At 29.3% G+C, this 22,489-nt stretch overlaps 3 protein-coding genes and 1 long non-coding RNA gene across 12 annotated transcripts in view; 3 read left to right on the forward strand and 1 right to left on the reverse strand.

Moving 5' to 3' along the window:
- The first annotated feature begins 1,292 nt into the window (after positions 1–1,292).
- On the forward strand, positions 1,293–13,101 carry LOC105151219 (hypothetical protein). Of its 7 annotated transcripts, none has more exons than XM_087409704.1 (7): positions 2,995–3,268; positions 3,621–3,792; positions 3,873–4,039; positions 4,619–4,836; positions 5,202–5,276; positions 5,751–5,985; positions 7,509–13,101. In XM_087409704.1, the coding sequence occupies exons 3-7, from the start codon at positions 3,880–3,882 to the stop codon at positions 7,619–7,621; spliced, it is 801 nt and encodes a 266-aa protein (XP_087265830.1). In that variant the 5' UTR covers positions 2,995–3,268; positions 3,621–3,792; positions 3,873–3,879; the 3' UTR covers positions 7,622–13,101. The 7 variants fall into 7 exon arrangements, with proteins under 7 accessions (XP_011063100.1, XP_011063102.1, XP_087265830.1 ...); XM_087409705.1 differs by having other exon boundaries at positions 3,621–3,749; XM_087409706.1 differs by having other exon boundaries at positions 3,265–3,350.
- Positions 5,668–22,489, reverse strand: part of LOC147908509 (uncharacterized) — a 48,606-nt gene continuing 31,784 nt past the window's right edge. The window contains exons 1-3 of one of the 2 annotated variants that reach the window (XR_015546209.1): positions 13,706–13,818; positions 6,879–6,948; positions 5,668–5,955 (exon numbers count right to left, since the gene is read on the reverse strand). This is a non-coding gene — a long non-coding RNA (uncharacterized LOC147908509). Of the gene's footprint in view, positions 5,956–6,878; positions 6,949–13,705; positions 13,819–22,489 lie in introns of those variants that run through there. The other variant, XR_015546208.1, reaches the window with a different exon arrangement.
- On the forward strand, positions 13,884–17,334 carry r-l (rudimentary-like). 2 transcript variants are annotated; one of them, XM_011064801.2, is made up of 4 exons: positions 13,884–14,083; positions 14,185–14,330; positions 14,733–15,216; positions 15,661–17,334. In XM_011064801.2, the coding sequence occupies exons 2-4, from the start codon at positions 14,190–14,192 to the stop codon at positions 16,464–16,466; spliced, it is 1,431 nt and encodes a 476-aa protein (XP_011063103.1). In that variant the 5' UTR covers positions 13,884–14,083; positions 14,185–14,189; the 3' UTR covers positions 16,467–17,334. The 2 variants fall into 2 exon arrangements, with proteins under 2 accessions (XP_011063103.1, XP_087265827.1); XM_087409701.1 differs by lacking the exon at positions 13,884–14,083 and having other exon boundaries at positions 14,175–14,330.
- The window catches only part of Pino (protein pinocchio), a 54,566-nt gene continuing 51,680 nt past the window's right edge, over positions 19,604–22,489 (forward strand). The window contains exons 1-2 of the mRNA XM_011064802.2: positions 19,604–19,770; positions 21,196–21,403. Of these exons, the coding sequence (XP_011063104.1) occupies positions 21,235–21,403 (169 nt within the window). The 5' untranslated portion in view covers positions 19,604–19,770; positions 21,196–21,234. The remainder of the gene's footprint in view (positions 19,771–21,195; positions 21,404–22,489) is intronic.

Here is a 22,489-nt window from a genome sequence, read left to right on the forward strand (position 1 = left end):
TTTGCAAATGTTTTATATATATATTATATATATGTATGTTATATACATAAATATGAATTAATTTCTACATATAATATAAACGATGTTTCGATGTCGCTGTGTTTATACGGACTAGGCTAACATATCGTTAACGAAAATAATGACGATTATTATTATGAACGATGATTATGATTATGATTATTATTCCTTATTATTGTTATTGAGCTCGAGAGTGTTGCTGATTGCTTGCTGTAAGTATACGAGGATGGATCGTACCGTCTATTAGCGTATTTCTACCACCTCATTAAACAAATTGAAACGAAAATGTTAATTTATTTTACAAAGGAAAAATTTGGTGCATTTCATTTTTTTTACGAAAAAGATTTTTTTTTTTGTTTATTAAAAAACTTTGTTATTCGTACTTACGAGGCACCATTTTATTTCGCGTCAATCGCTTTTGTTATTTAATTTTTTTCTCTTTTTCAATATTTTATGTTAAATAAGTATTTATGCGCAGCAGAGAAGGCACTCGTACGTCATTGTTTCGCCATAAATCACCTTTTCTCCGTAAATGAATTATTAAAAAATATAATTTTTTTTATTATTATACATTATTGGGAAACATGATATTCGCGATAACATTTTAATAAAACTAATTAACTAACAATCTTTTAATTTATATTCTTCTGATTTTACATCTCAAAGAACATTTTATAACGAATCAAATTTTTTTGAGAAATTATTACATATTTAGTGAGATATTTGTGAGTTTCGACGTTATCTCTGGAGAAATAATATTTGCGGCGAATTAATTCCGCTATACGAATGCTATTTTTACGCATAATGTGTGTTGATTTAGGAACTACAAAACATTAATTTACAAGATATTAATGTTGCAATTTGTCGAAATTTTCAGGTAGGCAAATGATTTGAATAAATCGGCATATCTACCTCAAACTTTCTCTTCATTCTTAACTTCCCTTAAATAATCCTTTTCGCACGCAATCTAATAACACTCTTTAACACTCTTAAGTATGCAAATTCAGAATGTCGACGTTATAAACTTCTACATAATCATATTAATTAGATGTAGTAATTCGTCACATTAATTAATTGAACTAAATCGAAATTCACGATGATTTGTGCGAAGAGAGATGTGAAGGAAAAGGAGTATCGTGCCTATAGATTACATTTGATTTTCAGAATCACCCCCACCCAAATTGAAAATCAGGGTTGCTTCCCCTTCCGAGTTGCAAGTACACGCGCGCGCGTTACTGATAAGCCGGCTTCCTTTGATTTTCTGGAGTAGGACCGGCGTGCCGCTGCACCGGCCAGAAAACCTCGCGTGCGCCGCACCCTTGTGTCGTTGGCGTCGCGACGCTTTGCAACGCGACGAAACGCAAGGATGCATCGTCGCAGGTGTGCGAGTTTTCAGGTAATTCAACGAAACGTTATACCTCGAGTATTAATTGAGTTCCGTTTTGCCCCTCGTAATCGTCGACTACAAACGTCACAGTGATCGCGATGTTTACATGGTGTTTACAACGAGCGTGAAATGGCTCCGTTAAATATCTCTGGTGCTTGCAAATTGTTTTCGAGAATCATCGAGATTCTGATCTGTTATAAATTTCGAAATGGTAAACGAACGAGTTGCTTGAAAGGCGTTTGGACGAAATTTCAATTTCACTATTTTGATCAGATTGATCCGATTGATTAACCACGTGCAGTTTTAATAACTGTATATCATTCGAGAGGTTTGAACGTTTATAACGTTTCTACAGCAAAAAGTTAACGCTACTCCTCTGATTGATTATGTATATATAAGTTACATCCTTGAAACATTGGAGGACTGTAGAAAATAAACAAAAGTTTAAATAAATAAGAAAATCTAGTTTCTGAGTTAGTTTCAAGGATACATTACTTCAATATAGAAACTTTATTGTGAACTTCATTTTATATTTCATTTAAAATTTTTATTTAAAATTGTACGTAAAATTAATCCACTGTTTATAATTTACAATTCTTGTGTGAACTAAAACTAACGTATGTAATATTAATAGCAAGAGAATTGTAATCACAAGATTCTTTTAACTTTCGGAGGTAAGCCATCACTCATGTTGATATGTTATGTGTATCATACATCCGTCACTGATACATGCTATAATTTGTTAATTATTGGGGGAGATGAGAGGGGGCATATCGTAATTTTATTATTTTATTTAATTTTTTGTTAGTACTGATCACATTACATACGTGGGATTGACTGTAGCATATATTGTAACCACCCCTTGTACAGCAGAGTCTCGTGCGATCGATCGAACGACACGACGCACTCCTGGAAAAGTACCCGTCTTCTTCAATCACCCTATATATAATTGGTTGCATTACGAATTCTAAAAATTAATCTACAAGATTTGATATCACCTTTCGAATCTCTCTATGCATTTGAGAAATTTTTCGTTTTCTACTAACACTATATATACAGATTCATGTAAGAGAGGATCTTTTTATATTTTCCTTAAAGAGCGATTAAAAATGTTCAATTTGTTGTTTTTTAAATTCAACAATTGATGCGTTATGATCATACTGCAATTATGTGATAGATAATACGTAATCATGATCTTGAAATTTTTAATTATAAAGAATCTGTAACTCATCCGTACTTTCGTAATTTGGATATTTTCTCTCTTGTGTAAATTGAAATTCGTGCGACGCGTTTTATATTTCTAATTAAAAAATTCAAACTTCACAGGGTCCATTTTTTTTCACCTTAATCCTTTGATTTAAATAGCCATCTGTCTTACTAATTAAGTAAACAGTTGTGAGTCTTGAAGATGTCCATCAAACAAAAAAAAAAAAAGAAAAAATAACGTCACCCTTTGCTTCGCTCTTTAAGGACTTCGTCGCTCTCATCTTTTTCACCTTCCCCTTCTTATCCACCCCTGTCACACGCAAGCTCTGTCTACTTGCCAGCAACTGCAGCTGCGCGAGTTCTTGCACAGGAGTAGGTGCACACCCTTCCGCAGCTGCAGTTGGCAGTATGCTACTCGGATTGTAAATTCGATGTTGCTTGCAAATCTGACAACGATTTCAATTCCATCGAGTTTTTACTTGAAAGTGCATCCCGACACGATTTGTTTATTATCGTTGTCTCATATCAGTTTTTGATAAATGTATATATGCATATTTATAAGATTGAACTTTCTTCGATAAAAATTCTCGGAAGGGATGCTTAATCGTTATGAGGGTGCTTAATTGCGACGATTGATGGGTTAAAAGTGAAAGTGATGTAAGTTGTCACATCTATCGCTTTGACTTATCATATTACTGACGTATTGTTGCAATATGAAATTATTACATTACAATTTACAGTGAGTTATTATACAGTTCTTTGTATCGACTTGAGAACAATATGCAAATTAACTCTTCGGCTATATGACTGTTATGGATTGATTTCACACTTATTTTCTGTCAATTTATAGACATTCATAATATTATATTATATTGATATTTTTTATTAAATCTATACCTGATTAGTAAAACAATTTGCTTAAATTTTCTATAATTTTGTACACCATTCTATATATAATTATTTCTATATATAATTATTTCAATTCCCACTATATTTATTATAATTTCAGATGATAAAGGCTGGAATAAAACTAGTATTACATTTATCATACAATTTTTGAAGCCTGTTGATTGAATACAGGATAGAAATATTCAACTTCTCTTTCCTACAGCCAATTAATACGCTTGAAAAATTTGTTGTAATGAAATATTATCTTAATGATACATATGTCGTCCGAAGATGTATTAAGATAGCATTATATTTTAAATGAAAAATTACACGATGTTGTAATTATTTACATCACGTATATTTATATTTACAGACGAATTATGATACACGTGTCGTCCGAAAGCGCGTACAGATATGATCGGGTGAAACGCAAAGGAACGGCTTTCTTAACGAATCTGTTTAAATCGAAAAAACTGGCGGTAGGGATGAAGATTAACGAAGACGAAGAGATGGAACGAACGCCCAGGGTGGAGACTCCTGGTAAGATATACCGCTGATCTTTTATAAAATATTTTAACTTTAATTTCTTAGCTTGAAAATATCTCTAAATATTTCTTTAGTAAATATTTAGAAAATCTTTAGAAAATCTGTGGAGTCTTTTGGTTTCTTATCGGTTATTAATTTATTATCATTATTATTTATTAAACTAAAATTGAAGGTGTTAAAAAAATACATTTTTTTGGACAAAAAATTCTAATAAAAAATGCAATAGTTCTTAAACATTGATATCTTGTTAAAGAGTTTTAATATAGGAATTAAATAAGTATTTCATGATATTTACCTCTTCACACGCAACTTATTAATTAAAATTGTAAAAGGTTAATTAATGACATTTACTTCGAAGGTCGCTTATATTATTTCAATTTGTTTCTTTAAATGTAATTAGCAAGATGAAAATCTACCTAATAAATTATGCGCAATCGCGAACGTTCCATCTACTCAATTAATAATATTTCAGATAATAAATTATATACATTCATTGTGAGATATATATTTTTATATCGAGTTAATGAAGGCATTTGCATACATGATCGATATTACAAGCAATATTGCTTACAGCAATTATTACCAATGCTTATCGTCGAAACGGCTCGGAGAATGACAGCACGATGTCGCGAATTCCGTCAACCTTGAGTGTGACAGCAGTGGACGTCGTTGTCTCCTGTCAGCCGTCACCCTCGCACTCAATTCTGACCCTGACACCCGGTAGAACGCGTAACATTGATCAGGACATGGAGGCACTCAGGCTGAGTCGTCAGGACAATCCCTTTCTACAGGTTCGGCCTGATCATTACGTTGCCTCAAAAAAGATTTTTATGAAATCTTTCAATCCTGAACAATTTGCGAATTGCTGAAATTCTAAATGATTCAAAACTTTGCAACATTACTTTACTCTAATTTTGAAAAATGTATATTCTTGATTTCTACAAAATGCAGTGTTTTAGAATTTAAAAATTTAATACATAAAAAAATTTGAATTTCTTTGGTTAATTTTTGTGATTGACTGTTTAAATTTTTTCCAACTGTAGAAAGAAAATTGAATTGCTAATGAACTTCTTTTATTTCTTAATAGTCCTTTACACGATTTTGCTGTGTAATATATATTGATGTAATTGTGCAAATTTTCTCTAATTATGTACAGGTATTAGCAAGCCGAGAGAGCCTCGTGGAATCGATCGAGGAGTCCGAGTCCGACGATGCAATTCTAATGTCGCAGGTGAGATCTCGCATTAAACTTTTGCGAATTTAACAAAATATTATAGATCCATTTCTACATACACTATAATAATAGTTTTTTTAATTACCATAACTTTTAGAGATAAAAGTAAATTTTTTTATAACTGCTCCAAATGAAATAATCTCCAAAGTAAATAATATTATCAATTTTTCAGAATTATTAATTTTTATGTGTGCACATATATATTAGTTAAAATATTCCTTCAATAATCTTCGAAAGTTATAATAGAAAAATTATTGTATGTTTTGTAGTTACAATTTAAAAGCAGAATTTAAATAAAAATAAATTATTGAATAATTTATATGTATAATTGTTTGAGTATAAAAATTTATTAAAAACGAATCAATTTTTCTGAAAAAAAGAGAAAGCATTTAGAGAGAGAATTTATACTCTTTTTGAAAGAAACATTTTCTACTTCTTTTTAAACGTATATAAAAAGATATATATTTTCAGGAATACGGTGACGCGGATCCGCTAACACTAGCACAGGTACATGAGCACCTGGTACGCAGTCCACCCCCGGCTTCATGGCCCAATTCCACGGCCTTCCAGTTTCCCAATCAGGATGAAAGTACCACCCCAGGCAAGAATGATGCGACACTTCTAGTCAAGAGCCCGTCAAAGACACCCTCGCATCGTGGTAACGACCATGAGCTCTCTAGAAGCGAGACGACGACTGATATTAGAGGTGAGGATTTTAACGAGGATATTTAGGATATATAATGCACATTCACTTTAAGAATAATTTGTGTTAAGGAAAACTATGGCTAAATTAAATTAAAAATTAATAGAAATTTGTTACTCGAATATTTGTTTAACTAAAATGTTTGCTTTTTCTTTAAATTAATATTTTTGTAATATAATTATGAATCACATATTATTTTATATAAAATTATTATTCAATATCAGTTGATTAAAAGTAAGAGAATTTTACGATAAAAAGATATTAAGAACATAACATGTTAACTCACTTAAAAAAACTCAAATTGAAAAATTAAATGAAACTAACTTTTAATAGTTAATAAAAAATTAAAAGACTTCTGGATGGAAAATTACTATTTATTTATTTATACATATATTTATAACTAGAAAATTTGTTTCTTTCTTTCTTTTAATAATATTTGAGATGATCATATGGGAAAAAATGTTTCACATATATAATTAAATATAATTATATAAAATTATATATAATTATATATATGTATAATATGTCCATTATATAACATTTTTTCCCGGGCATAAATCATATAAGAAGACAATATGAAAATGATATTGATTAATCAAATCGAAGAGAGAGATGGGAGTATTTGCATGTCTAAGTGAAATTATGCCGACATGATATTGTGAAAATATAGATCAGAGTTTCAGCAAATCGATTCATGAGAGGCACTTACGTCCAACCTTGACATTGCACTGTAGACTTTAGACAAGCGCGATATCTTTTTCTCTCTCTTCCACACACACACACACACACACACACACACACACACACACACACACACACACACACACACACACACACACACACACACACACACACACGTATACCAATGTATATATACTGCCTCTTTCCACTTTTACCTGATTAAATTAAGGTTCCTGAAAGTAGGCGATCGCCGGAAGTTGTAGCTTTCTACTCTGCTGATAAAATCTAATCAATAAAGGAATATATGATAATATATTAGGTGTTGGAATTAATTCGTAGCGTTTTACAAGTGATGGGAAGTACTTTCATTAATGTATTTTTTAATGCTCATGTGAAATAAATAACATTCTTTCATTAAAAACGCTACGAATTAATTCCAACACCTAATATGTATAACTACATATATTGATTATTTATAAATAATATATAATTACATAATTACATATAAATTATAAACATTATAAACATGAATTAAATAGATAATAATAAATAACTGTATAACTGTCTAAATTCTTTGAAGTAAAAACTTACTCTAACAGAGTAAAAATTCAACTTTCATAATTCAGTCTTAAAAGAATGGTTGAATTTTCAATTTTTGAAAGTGAGAGAAATTTCACTCTTCAGAGTGAAATTCACTCTAAAAGTTTTAGAGAGTATCTATGTGTGTATTATATTATATTTTACATCATATATAAATTATTCTATAAATAAAAAATTATCTGTATAATGATTCAATACATTTGAAATACTTCGAATTATTTCCATATGCTATCTTTTTATCTTAGATCGGCATTCTCATCCCTTCTCGTTATTACACCCGACACCGATTCGTTCTTTGTCGGAAGTTCGACGACTTCGATCGGCCGACGACAGCGTGCAGCTTATGTCGAACGAATAAACTGTACAAGGATACTGGATCCTAATTGGATTTCTGTCGACTGAAAAATATCGGTTCCTCGAATATTCTTCGAGAACTGCGATTGCTGACAAATTGAAGAAAATTTCGTTCGTGTAAACGAAATTTATGATCAATTCTAAATAAGGTTTGTCCTAATTAAGAAGATGGATACAAGAAAAATGAAGAATCAAGATTCTTACGTATGTATCCATTAGTTGATCAGATTGAAGCTATGATGCGTTTGAGGTGGATGTGATAAAAAATTACAGAGCGAGTAATGATACGATTAATCGTACAGTGATTAATAATTTTTATTGAGAAAGTAATTATTGAAAAAGAAGGCGCATGTTGGAAAAATAACGATTTCATCGTTTTGAATTTTGATAGTTTATCAAATGAAATATTTTTTTCTATAAACCAAAAATTGTTTTCCAAAATCTTTATAAAATATATAACTTTAATCTTTATCAATTGATCTAAATGATTCTAATTATTTGATGTTAATCATTTTTTTATAAGTCATTTATAGTTATGATCGCGTATTTTAATGGGCCTATTTTTTTTAACAAAAAACTATTCAATAAACGATCGGAGTACTGCATCGACGTTTTCCGATTATTTTATTTTATTTTATTTTTATTTTAGATATTAAATATCACATTAATATATTGTGTTCTTTTTATTTTTATTTACAGTTGTTTAAATAATTAACATCAATTACTTATATTTGGTTTATACAGGGTGATTTTAACATATTTTGTCACCCATCATGAGCAGGTAGAGTGAGTCGAAAAGTCATAGAACTCTAAAAATTTTTTCAGAATTTTTTATCAACTTTTTAGTACTACATTTTCTTATTTTTATCAATATGAGGAAATACAGTATTAAAAAATTCTGAAAAAATTCTCAGAACTTTATGAGAAGAAAATAAATGATTTTTGTCTCTTGCAGTTTTCTATAAAGTTGAGATAGTATTTGAGTAAAAAATTATTCAAGATCAATATTTGGCAATTTTTAGTAATTAATATTTTGTTAACTATTGCGAAAATTGCAAAATGATAGAGGACTTTTCGACTCAGTTCGATTGCTCTGCCTGCTCATGATGGATGACGAAATATGTCAAAATCACCCTGTATAAACCAAGTATTCTCCGGAATAAGTATTCATTTTTTAGCTTTTTGAGAATACGCCAAATTGAGGAGTAACAGCTAAAAGATGATACAGAACGACTTATATATACTAGTTTGCGGATTCTAAGAATTGCACTATTATATAATAATTATCAGACTAACGCGAATATTATCTCTGCTAAATCATCAGCTGAGATTATTAGATATATTATATTTAACGTATCATATTTTAATGCTTTAAATTTATATAATTTGGATGCAATTATATATTTAAACTTTGTCTTTCGAAGAGTAATATACCGTTATGTAATAGTCGTTACGTAACAGTAACGTTAAAGCACAAGGCTTTAAATAATTATTGAATTATTACTCATTACGATATTATCAGAATTTGTTGTTATTACGATAGTTATTGTTGAGGCACTGTAATTATTCGTGCAATTTAGATGTTTATTTTATGTAGTTTAGAAATATTTCACATTTTCTTGTAATTTTTTCTACTATATTAATATTAATTGAATATTAATTGATAAATCTCGATTGTTATTATGCTAACAGAAATATTTTTATTATATGTATATATATATATATATATATATATATATATATATACCATATAAAAATTTTTCATTTCAATTGCGAGGAAATCATAAGCACAAAATATATAACAGTTTTTCCTTCAAAATACACTTTTAACGACGATTTCAAAAGAAATAATTTAACTAACGCACACACGTAAAAATTAATTGATAATTCCAAGAAAAATAATATTAACTATGATGCGCCAAATGTACAGAGGCCTCAATGCAACAATTTTCCTCAAATTAGATAAATAAACGACTACTCGTAAGATCTTTTTTATAGGGCAAAACATCAGATTTATCGATAACGATTTACTTCCGACGTTGAAAGTAATATTTCTTTTAACGATAAAAACAATTGTCAATGAATTCTCAACGAAATCAGAAATCACCCGTTTGTTCAATTCTCTTTTTGGAATAACAATTTTTTGTAGACAATGTTAAGAGAGCACAAAGAATCTGACGTGCTCTTCTACCAATTTTGTAAGTGTTATTATTATAAATTATATAAAACGATAAATCTTATATAAAAATAAAATATTAAGTAAAAATTAATTAAAGTTCTTGTATAAATCGTTTCACGTAAAACCGTCAATTAACTTTGCGGATCTTGAACATTAAATGTTATATCTATTGACATATTTATTGTTCTAAAAATTAAATTAATCCAATATATATATATATATATTAATTTAATTTTTAGAACAATAAATTTATAATTTTATTTTATTTTGTTTTTTATATTATATATATATATATATATATATATATATATATATAATATAAAAAACAAAATAATAAATTTTATTGAAATTATTTATCATTTACATAAATTGTTATAAAGAAAAGTAGAGCATCTAATTTTTTAAATAATTTAAATATTTTTTTATTTTTAATGTTTCCTATAAGTCATCAATTGCATACTAAGATTTTATTTCTAATTTATCATTAAAATTAGAGCACGTCAGTTTCTTTTACATATTTTTTACAAATTTCTTGAAAAATCTTTGATAGTTTTCTGATAAGTTTAATAGATACATGGGTGGCCAACCGAACGCAGTAGAATCTATATTTATCACACAGACATAATGCTATTAAAATACTAAAATACTAACAATTAAAATTTATACATATTCATGTATTCATCTCATCCAATGTATAAAAATCATATAAATCAATCGTTAGGACAAATCCAAACTCATTAATGTAAAGTAATATTATATTAAAAATAGGAATGGAATTCTTTACAAAAGTATCTAATAAATATGTATGTCTCGGTTGCGACCACCCAGTTGCGTCAGGAATGATCGGCGCAATTTTAGCAAGGTTTATATACGAATTTTGGGGAAGTACTAATAGTGGAGTAGAAAATTTATTATTATATCAAATTAGAGTCCAATCGACTTGGCTATTGAGAATTGAGATTAATTATATTATAATTGTACTTAGATCTTATAAGCGTTAGAGTCTGAAAGCGTTCGTGCTTTAAAACAAAAGCACAAAAATGCGGTAAGCCGAGAAAAAAAGGAAAAAAAGATAGTATAGAATAGACTTATTTAATCTAATCGAATGTAATATATGAATTCCACGTGAGAAATCCATGGACGTATAACGTGTTCGGAGCAAAAGTGGACAATGGATGGTATCACAATTGTTTCTGAGTAAATATTTATTTATACATATATTCTTTTAAGAAACTATCCTAGTTAGGGCATTTAGTAAATTTTTGTAATCCAGTAACACTTAATATTAATGTTAGTTCCTATTACATTTGTTTGATACTACAGTACAGACCTGGGTTTTTTTTTGCGGATAAATATACATTAACAAGAAATGCTTATTATAATATATCAAGAAACGATTGTGAATATAATCGTATGTTCGGAACTTGCAAAGGTTATTTTGAATATATTATATGTAACCTTAGTAGATTTATAATTCAAATGCGGTTTTCGTTTAAATGCAATTTACAAATCATGGATTTAATCACACATATTTCTTCCTTTAAACAACTAGTGTAATAAAAACATTACTATGCGACATTCTGTATAGAATCAAGGATTCTTAATACTAAAGCAACAAAGAATGACTAGTGTATTGAGGATCTATGGACATTAATCCAATTTGGGATTAATTTAAGAAATTTATATTATCAATAAGTTGATGATACTATAAAAAATTCAACGTATTGGCGACCCAATGATACAAAGAATCCGCAGTATGCAGATTCGAGATAAGCCTTGAGGACAGAAGATTATCATAACGGATTTTTTAATAGCCAAAGTACCGCAAGATAACTTTATCTTACTTGTAACGGCCTACAAACCGTGGCAATGAATACTATAATGACAAATGAATATAAAAAGAACGATTATGTTGAACTATCTAAAAATTTAATAAAATATAGATCTAAAAATAATTATGTTGGATCATCAAAATAATTATTACTTCAATTGAACGCTTAAACTAGTTATTAAAATATCGAAACTTTTTGTAGCATTATATTATCATCGTGCTTTGAACGATTTATATATTAATTTTAATGATCCAACATAATTATTTTTAGAACTGTATTTAATTAAATATGTGGATACTTTCACAAAACTGTTTTTTCTGTGATCATTTTCACCAAATATTTTTACTTCGAGAAACTATAAAGGTTTTAGATACATATCCACAATTTCGTTATAAATACAAGTATTTGTTAAGCTCCAAATAAAAAAAGGAAAAAACTTTCATGTAGATGCACAGCTTAATTTAAAATAATAAGATTGGAATTAAGACCGTTTTATATAAGTATATCACCTAAATATGAGGAGCGCCACTTAACAGTCAAAATTAGATGTTGAACTAATAACGTATTCTTATTTAAATGAATTTATTTCAGAAATATGATTGCGCGCTGTTATTATCGGATTTGGAACGCCAACCGAGATAATATTTTTCGCAATAAGTTTATTATAGGTTTTTAAAATTAAATTTGAGGGGATTTTATTAATGTTTTAGATGAATTACGTTAGAAGTCCGACAGCAACGGTGCGTAGTATTTCTGAAATAAATTCATTTAAATAAAAATAGATATACATATTAATTCAACATCTAACTTTGATCATCAGCGCTTTTCGTATTTAGTTAATTTACAATATTTTGCATTCTATAAAATTTTTATTACATACATAGAATATGAGGTTTCCCATGTAAAGTCTCATAATAATCTGTATAGCCGTATTTTTGATGATAATTAATTAAAAGGATTGTTATCAGTTGAATATTGACATCTGCAGTTATTAAGATTTCATTTATCTTCGCAACTATTATTCATGCTGATTTGTGTACAAAAACTGTATAAGTAATAGGAAAACAAAAAGTGAAAAGCGATCGTAATTGACTAAAATATTTAGAAAATACAATTTGGAAATAAATAGAAACTTATTTAAGATATGTTTGAAAAAAAATATTACAAAATTATGATAATAATAATTATTATTGAATTTTCATTCGCCATCCTTAAATTTTATATGAATATCTCGAATGTATATTTCGTTTTTGCGAGGAAATCAGGAGAGATCGTGGTTATTAATACTATTAGCATACTTGAGCGGGTGTATTAATGAGACATAGAATGTTCACACGCACGAACACACATACATACATTGACACTTGCAAAGTATGCGTTTTGCGGTCGCGCGAGGATCGCGCCGCGATCTCTAAAGATATGTTCGTTGTTTTCAAATAAAAATAAAATATATTTGTGTTACTGTAAATGTAATACTACGTCGTGTAACTCATTGCTCTTCCTATGCCTTTATAATAAATTAATCTTTCCTGATAATTTAGTCATTTTAATAATTTCAATAACATTTAGTTTATACATATCGAAAATGAAAGAAAGAGGGGGAAAAATTATGAAAAATATTGTACGCAATTATATAAGATTTTAATTTTAATATTGTGTCATGATAATATTTATTGTTCGTTGCAATGATTAAATTTTTTAAAATTACAACATTAATTATAATGTGTTTAATATTATTGACATGTATAAAGTATGATAATTAATAAAAAAGTAAAATACATATAAAAGCCTAAAAAATACCGTTAAAGTACATTACTACGAATACTTGACATTTTTAATATTTTTCTTATTTTGTTATTTTATATTCTAACTCTTAATTTTCATTTTTATAATTCATTGTTACGTAATGTGGAATAGAATTAATTATGGAGAAAAAAAAGGAGAAACCATCATACAGAAAAAGGTCCGTTTTTCTGTGGCTGAACTACTTACTGTATACTTTTGGAACTTAAAGTGAGATAGGTAGGTTTAATATTTGACGAAAGCGAGAGTTTTAGTGCAGGAATAAAAGACAGACCTAAGTTCAGTTGAAAAGAACAATTTCTGAAAATTTCTTCTGAAACCACAGTCCATAGTCCACCAACCACAGTCCAGAACTGACGAACTGACTTAACTGATCATACCAATCTATACCGATCATAGAGGCGCTACTGCTCTAGTGGACGATTCCATTTGATTCCATTCACAGCACTAAATACAGTAAACACATGAGTCACGTGACATTCTCAAAAGAAGTTTAGTATTTATATATATTGCATAGTGCACTCGCACGTGTAAATTGAGAAAAAGACTTGTCATAGATCATTTTCAAGTACGGAGTGATTTAAGTGCTGAAACGAGATCAAAATAGAGGAAGAAAAAAAGCACGTGATTCTCTGAATAGTAAAAAACAAAGGTTATATTTGATGATCATTAACATTTTTTAATTATACTTGCAGCCACCGGTAAATGTTTAACATCGAAATTTATTTTAATTATGCGTTGCTATGATTACAGTCGAAATGGTAGAGTTTTTGAAAGAATTGGCAATTGAGCTGTATGATATACAAGCTGTGAAATTCGGAGAGTTCAAGACAAAAATTGGCCTAACAACACCAATATATTTTGATCTGCGTATGATAATTTCTCATCCGAAATTAATGGTAATTATATATGACCTTTTTGATTTATATGTCGTTTCTCTACCAATGTAAATTAACTTTAATCTTGATTAAATCTACTCTTCATATTTTTCTAATTTTTAGAACTAGGAAAAGATGAAAAGTAAGTTAATCCGAGATCAAAATTAATCTACATTGATAGAAATGGATATTAGATTATCTTGACTAAACTAATTAATTTGGTAGTTAACTTATTAAGTAATAGTATTTTTTTTTTAATGGATGAAAATGTTTATTTTTGACAAGTAGAAAAAATTCAAGATAATAGATTGTACAATCAAACATTTTGTTGTAAGTGGTTTTGCCAATTGAGTTAATTGAAGTTTAGCGGAATTTGGTTTTATGTGTTATGTAATGTATATGATGTTTATTTTTTTATTGTAGTTGAAATTGGCAAAAGCTCTGTGGACATTGGTGGATGATCCTGCGAAAGTGTCTCGAATCTGTGGTGTCCCATACACTGCATTGCCATTAGCTACTTTGATATCAGTAGAAGAGAAGATTCCCATGTTAATGAAGAGAAAAGAAGCAAAGTCTTATGGTACAAAGAAGTTAATTGAGGGTATTTTCTTACCTGGTGAAAATTGCGTGATTATTGAGGATGTTATAACAAGTGGCAGCAGTATTCTAGAAACTGTCGATGTCTTGAAAAAGGAAAATCTAAGTGTGACAGAAGCTTATGTGCTAATCGATAGGGAGCAAGGTGGCAAAAAGAATCTTGAAAATCACGAGATTAAAGTTAAGAGTTTGTTCGTGATTACACAGCTTATGAAGTACCTCTTGGAAGCTGGAAAGATCACACCTGAAATAGTCAAAGATGTTGACAATTATTTGGCAGCAAATCAAGCACCGAGCATTTCTGTTCAAGGTAAATTATTTGTAATACATATATTTTATGACTTATATGTTACTATATTCTAATTTATGACTTATATATATAGTATAGTAAAACTCTGTTTATCTGCATTCCATTTATATGAACAAGTTCCAAATACTTCACAATCAGTTTCAAACATACAAATTCATAGCTGAGTTATTATCAGAACTATGGCGCCAGATAATAGGAACTCGACTTACTCAATGTGTTCCTGTTTTCTGAATGTTAACTTATATTATTGGAACTAATATAAGTACTGATAAAGAGAAAAGCTGATGAACCTCTCTTATCTGAACTATGATTATCAGATAATTCTTTCTTATCCTTCGACATGTTGAGATAAACAGAGTTCTATTGTGAATACATGTATATAGATATTTATAGGTATCTATAAAATATTCTATTGTAATTTTGTTATCTTAATGTTGCTTATAGGTGTGCCAGATGACAGATTGAAACTGTCATATAGTAAACGCGCAAAATTAACAACAAATCCATTGGCCTCAAAACTATTGGAGCTAATGGAATCAAAACAAACTAATCTCTGTTTGGCAGCAGACCTAACGAAAATGGATGCGATTTTGGAATTAGCAAACATAGTGGGACCTCATATCGCCGTGCTGAAAACTCACGTAGATATCATAGAGGACTTCAATGAAAACTTTATTTTTCGGCTCAAAGAATTAGCGAGGCAGCACAGATTTTTATTGATGGAAGATCGCAAGTTCGGCGATATCGGCAACACGGTATCGTTACAATACAGACACGGCTTTTATAAGATAGCTGAATGGGCCGACTTGATTACCGTACATCCGATATCAGGTGCATCCGTCATTGACGCACTGAAGAAAAGTTTAGATAATATCACTGAACCCCGTGGTATTTTCTTAGTTGCCGAGATGTCGTGCAAAGGTGCATTGACGACTGGTGATTACCTAAAGAACGCAGTTTTAATGGCAGAGGAAGCTTCTGATTTGGTGGTAGGATTCGTATGTCAATCCAAACTCTCAGCACAACTTGGACTACTCCACTTGACACCTGGTGTCAAGCTTGCCAAAAGTGTAGACGGGCTAGGTCAACAATACAACGATCCGCAATCGGTTATTAATGCGGGTGCTGATTTAGCAGTCGTTGGCAGGGGTATCACGGAGGCGCGTAACGGTTATCTAAAGGCCACTTTAGAATACAAAAAAGAACTTTGGAATGCGTACGAAGAACGAATAAACACATCTAATATGTAGCAGTACAATATACTATAATTGATATATATTTATAAATTATTTTTGTACAATCTCGTGTTCCAGCTCCGTAGTTATTTTTCTTTGTTAATAAATCAATATTTTAATAATATAATATTAATATAATTTTAGATGTTACAAAGACCTGCAGTTTAATTTTTACGAGTTCTTTTTTCGCAACAAAATAAAAATATAGTAACATTGTTTAAAGATAAAGAAGATTTAAAGAAGAAAATTATATATATAGAAACCCCTTATTATGAGATAAGCGCCTAATATGAGACAGTGACATTTCTGCTAAATTAATAAACGTTATCTATTGGTTCTATCATGATTATTGCTTTTGGATTAAAAACTAGTAGAAAATTCATTATTAGATCATGCCTGTAGTCATTGTAAATAAGATTTTAGAATTTGAATGTCTTTAAGTTTCATTGAGATGAGCATTTAAATCTTGTTTTTAATAAATATTTAAAAAATAAATATTTAACAGTAAATTCTTCATGTAGTGATAGAGTAAAGTCGTACTAATAGAAAAATACGGGATATGTTGAATTATTTAATTACAGAAATTAGATTTGATGATCGTAAAATCATAAGACGTGGAAATCATATGAGATATCCAGGGTATTCCTAATATGAAATAATCCATGCTCTTATGTCAATGAAAATCGTTGCTAAAGTATAAATGTTATTGTACAATAATAAAAAAGATAACCGAATGAACGTCGAGTGCCTATATATGCTTGATTCAAACTACCTGAAAACGAGTTCTGGATATAATCTATCGCATGCTCATTTTTCGCGCACGCTGGCTGTGTTTGTTTGTATTTTAAAAATATTAAATAAAGTTTTTTAATTGCAATACTGATATATTTTGCGTTTTACTATCGATTTCTCGCGGCATCTCATGTTAAGAGCACAATTTTTTGACTTTACGATTTGCTCACTTTTTACATTCTTTAATTTTCAAAAAAATGGAATTTGAATTAAATTTTATGTAACATTATCTTAAAGCTTATTAAATTCCCTTTAAAATGACCTATTACTTTTTTAAATTCTGCCCATAGACTCCTAACATTTATCCAAAATAGACTCGGTATCTCATAATAGAGGACCTTTCCTCTATATACAGGGTGTTTCAAAATTCGCACCCGCAAAAAACGAGACGTGATACTTTATGCTGAAGCAAACAACTTTTTTCTTTAACAAAATTGCTTTCGATAAATAATTTTTATCCTTATTTATTGACTTCAACCTGCTCTCCTGCAAAACTACTTATCAGATGCAATTTTGCTAAAGGAAAAAGTTGTTTTTTGTGCTAAAACGAACAACTTTTTCTTGTAGTAAAATTACATTCGATAAATAATTTTTATATTTATTCGTACAATTTCAACCTGCTTTCCTACAAAAACTACTTGTCAAACGCAATTCTGCAAAAAGAAAAATTGTTTCTTTTAGTATAAAATATGACGTCTTGTACTTCGCGGGCGCGAATTTTAAAACACCCTGTATATATATATATATATATATATATATATATATATATATATATATATATAATATATATGTATATATGTATATATAATATTCTTTTGTTACGCGTCCTGGTTACACACTGTACTGAGAATACAGTATAATTTAGATTATATTAAAGTAATATAGACAATTCGAAAATAACAATATATTATCTAAGCATTTATATTCTTTATTATAATTATATGTTATAATATACTAATAAAATAAGAATATTTTATCACATTTTATCGATTAAAGAAAATTCTTTTATATTTTTCATGTTACTCCTATATAAAGAATAATAAAAATAATAGCAGAAAAAGATATACGCAAGCTTTTCAATCAATTTAATATTATTAAATATGTAAAATATATTATTCATTGTTGAACTTTGCATAATTCCACAGAAATAATAACTAAAATGTGTTATTTTTGTATGAAATATATACAATGCATATACATATGTATGATGCAAAATTGGCTGTTTCTCTTTTTATTCTGTGGTAGATTTTTTTACAGGCTTGTAAAATAAGATCCTTTCTTTCTTATTTTCTTTTTTAACCAAATGACTGGCTGCGTTCCACTCAACGCTCACAACGCTCGTAGAATCATTTCATCCTTGTCGTTTATCAAATGTTAAACAAGGACAAAAGATGTTCGCGAGCGTTGCGAGCGTTAAGTGAAACGCAGTCTCTATAAATTGCAGTTCAGTCTTTGTCGAGCGTATAGATATATGTATAATATGTTCTGGAGTTATTACTTTATTAAATGAATCATTTGCATTACATCATTTATGATACGTATTGTTTTCTCACCATTCATATTTTGACATATTACAGTGTCTCTAAAAAACTCATATTTTCAAAAAGTAAAAAAATCGTACAAAACAGTAGCGTCTCAGAGTGCATCTACAATGCATGTTCCGAAATAATTAAACAAATTCTTTGCATTATATACGCATTTGTGTGTATTGTTTTCTTTCACCTACAGTCTGACACATTGCAATTCCTTGTGAAAATTTCGCAAAATTAAAATTAAAACGCATTAGCGCACGCATTTAGCGTCTCAGAGTGTAAGTGACAATATTAACAATAACGACAATATGCCAAGTAAGTAATCACTAGCTGAAATATTGTTCCACAGATTACATGATTTCATATAGTTTCATTTGATTGTAAATAATTTTGTTCACTACATACGAAGTCATTTGGTAAAATATATGATTTTATTTAATATTATACAATCATTTCTTATGATTGCATAATATATGTAATTATTGGATTATACATAGAGATTTCATATAAATTTTATAATGACTTCGGTCCCACAATTACATTATGGTTATCTCCTCGCAATATGCATTATAAAGCCACGTACAAAGCCTCGTAATAATCTTTCTGTTATCAAAACGTGGACTTAAAGAGAGTTTAAAAAAAGATAGATTTAAAAATAAGTTGCTCTTATTGATCTTGCAAATCGCAAATCCTTGAAAGAAAAATGAAAAGCGAACTTCATGTCTTTGTGACATCGTCTTGAAGTTAGCTGCGCGCCATTAGTCAGCGAGGCCATTTATGACGATTTTTCCGTGCGATAAGTACATCAGGTGTCAGTCGACCGCTGCTTGTCGTCGCGTGCAGATCAACGAAAAAGGAGAAAGAGAAAAGAGAACGGCTTTCCGAATCTTTCATGAAACCGATAGTGAATGTCGCGAAGGTGACGGCAACGACAAGTTGAGCTGAACATGTCGATGTGATATCATTGCATTTCGCATTATCATTGCAGATTACAGGTAATAATTATTATCGCTGCGCAATTTGCATAATCCTGTAATCGCGCGACATACCGTCAACTTCAGTTTGCTTACTGTTAGCTTGATCTCGGCGAAAGAGTCAAAATAACTGAATTATGACGGATGACGCAAAATGCATAATGAAAAAAAAGTCTGGTGATAATGATCAAACTTAAACAAAATAATTACTAAAGCTTTAGTAAGTAATTGCAACCCCCGATAAAAAATTTTTCATCCATGAATATGTACAAATATGTATGAACATACTTAAATATTTGTAAACTTATATAATAATTTTATATAAAATGTGTCCATACATGTTTATACATCCATCTTTCTTTTAAAATTACTTTTTAGTGTAATAGAACTAACAATAGCAATGTGAAAACATTAAAAATAATTAAAAGAGTAATTTTTACGCTATTTATTTTAGAAAAAATCAAGTTTGAAGAAATGTAAAAAAATTACTTATGTGCAATTATATATAAAATTATGCATAATTGTGTATGAGTAATTTTTTAAATATTTCTCCAAACTTGTTTTTCTCTAAAATGGAATAATGCAAAAATTATCCCTTTAATTTTTTTTTTATGTTTTCATATTATTATTGTTATTTCTATTACACTAAAAAGTAATTTTGTAAAAAAAAGAGAGAGGAATGTATGAATATATATAGACATATGATTATACGTGTTTATGTATGTTTATACATATTTATACATATTAATACATAAAAAAATTTTTACCGGGCAAATGTTTGGTTAATATAAACTGTACAGTACAGAAGTTTGTAGCATCATTGCTCCAACATATTATTAGAACGCTGTAATGTTGCTGCAATATTATTGGGATCATTTGTGCTGTATAGGCGATTAAACTCTAATTTTAATTTTTTAAATATCCCGCAGAATACAAACTAACAGTAACATTACATTAATATTATAATTTCCTATTAACAATATAAATATAATATAACATGTTGTACGTAACAGTTATACATAATATAATACATGTAATATAAGTAAGTTGTATGTAATAGTTACATTGTTGAGTAGAAAATTGTAACATTGATATAATATTAGTGTCAATTTGTGTTCTGTGGATATTGTCTTACTTTTCTAATTATTATTATATAGCTAATTATTATTATGTTTGATAATATTTATTAAATATTGCACCAATATGCTAAATAAGATATGTCTGGTAGTTACTTATTACCAGACTTTTTTCAGTGAATTTGTAACCAGCTTTGAGTACTCGAATAATTAGAGTTATACACGATAAAAAGTGTTCACATATGATATTTTATGTAATCCTCCGTGTCACAATGAAAATACACTTGTACAGCATAATGATTTTGAACTTTACAATTCCGCAAGTATGAATGATGATATTTTTACGGCTTGCTTGCTCACAATGTTTTAGACAGCTCGAGGTTTTCGCATCGTGTTCTTCGTTCTCACGATGCATCGACGAGGTGTGACAGAGGCGACAACGTTGACGGAATTTGAGGAAAGCGTATCCTTCGATGCGGACGATCCAGACTTTGCGCCTAACCCGAATACAATGCGAAACGTCCTCCGCAACGCGCATTGCCTAGCTCTCGCGGACGCCAAAATCGACGTTAATAAAGGTAGGCACACCTTCTTATTTCTAAGGTCCTGCCCTGTGCATAGTAGAAGTAACAAGAAATTAGGAATAAAGAATAAACAATTTTAACCTATCAGAAATTGGATACATTGGAATACATTGGAATATACGGTTTCTGATAGATTGAATTTATTCTTTATTCCTAATTCCTTATATCGCAGGGCCTAAGGCTCCTAATTGCTTTAAGTCGCCAGCGGCATTCTTTATTTTTAGCCTAATTTTAGACCTTCTAGCCTATTTTAAATCCGTCCCGAATCTGCTTTAATTTCCAGCGAAATAATGATTATAATGGGGAAGCTGAATATTAGAAGTTGAGCGATATTATTATTATTATTATTGATTATTTTTGAAATATTAAGCTTCAAATGGCGGCGTCGTTCTAAAAAGAATAGAACAGCTTGTGCTTTTCGTAAATAACCTACGACAGGAAAGCTCAGTAACCTTTTTTCTTGTTTCCTGTTTCTTTGAAATGAGACAATCTCCTACAGCACAAAATTGCACAAAAGTTGCAGTAATACCGCTGCAACATGTTACAGTATGTTACAGCAATATCGCAGAGATTTTGCAGCAATATCGCCGCAAATTCTGTACTGTATGAGATAAGACATAACAGTTTAGAAAAATATTTGAAATTAGATATTAATATTTCTATTGTTTAAATAATAAAACAATAGGGAAAGTAAGAATTACATGCTGTAGTTAGAATGGTGCGCATAAACTAAAATTCACAATATAGTATTATCATTAATTTCAATTACAGATTACAAAGAGGAATCCGAACGTTTTATATATTTTATCTTTTTGACATCCCCAGTTCTCATTGGAATTCATGTGAGCGTAAACAGTATCGAACAATGTAACTACTAGTATGGTTTTCATTGAGAACGGAAAATGAATTCTTATTTGTAATGTATATATACACACACACATATATATATATATATATATATTAGGTGTTGGAATTAATTCGTAGCGTTTTACAAGTGATGGGAAGTACTTTCATTAATGTATTTTTTAATGCTCATGTGAAATAAATAACATTCTTTCATTAAAAAACGCTACGAATTAA

The sequence above is a fragment of the Acromyrmex echinatior genome, chromosome 9 (assembly GCF_024713525.1).
Source record: "Acromyrmex echinatior isolate Ae372 chromosome 9, ASM2471352v2, whole genome shotgun sequence".
NCBI lineage: Eukaryota > Metazoa > Arthropoda > Insecta > Hymenoptera > Formicidae > Acromyrmex > Acromyrmex echinatior.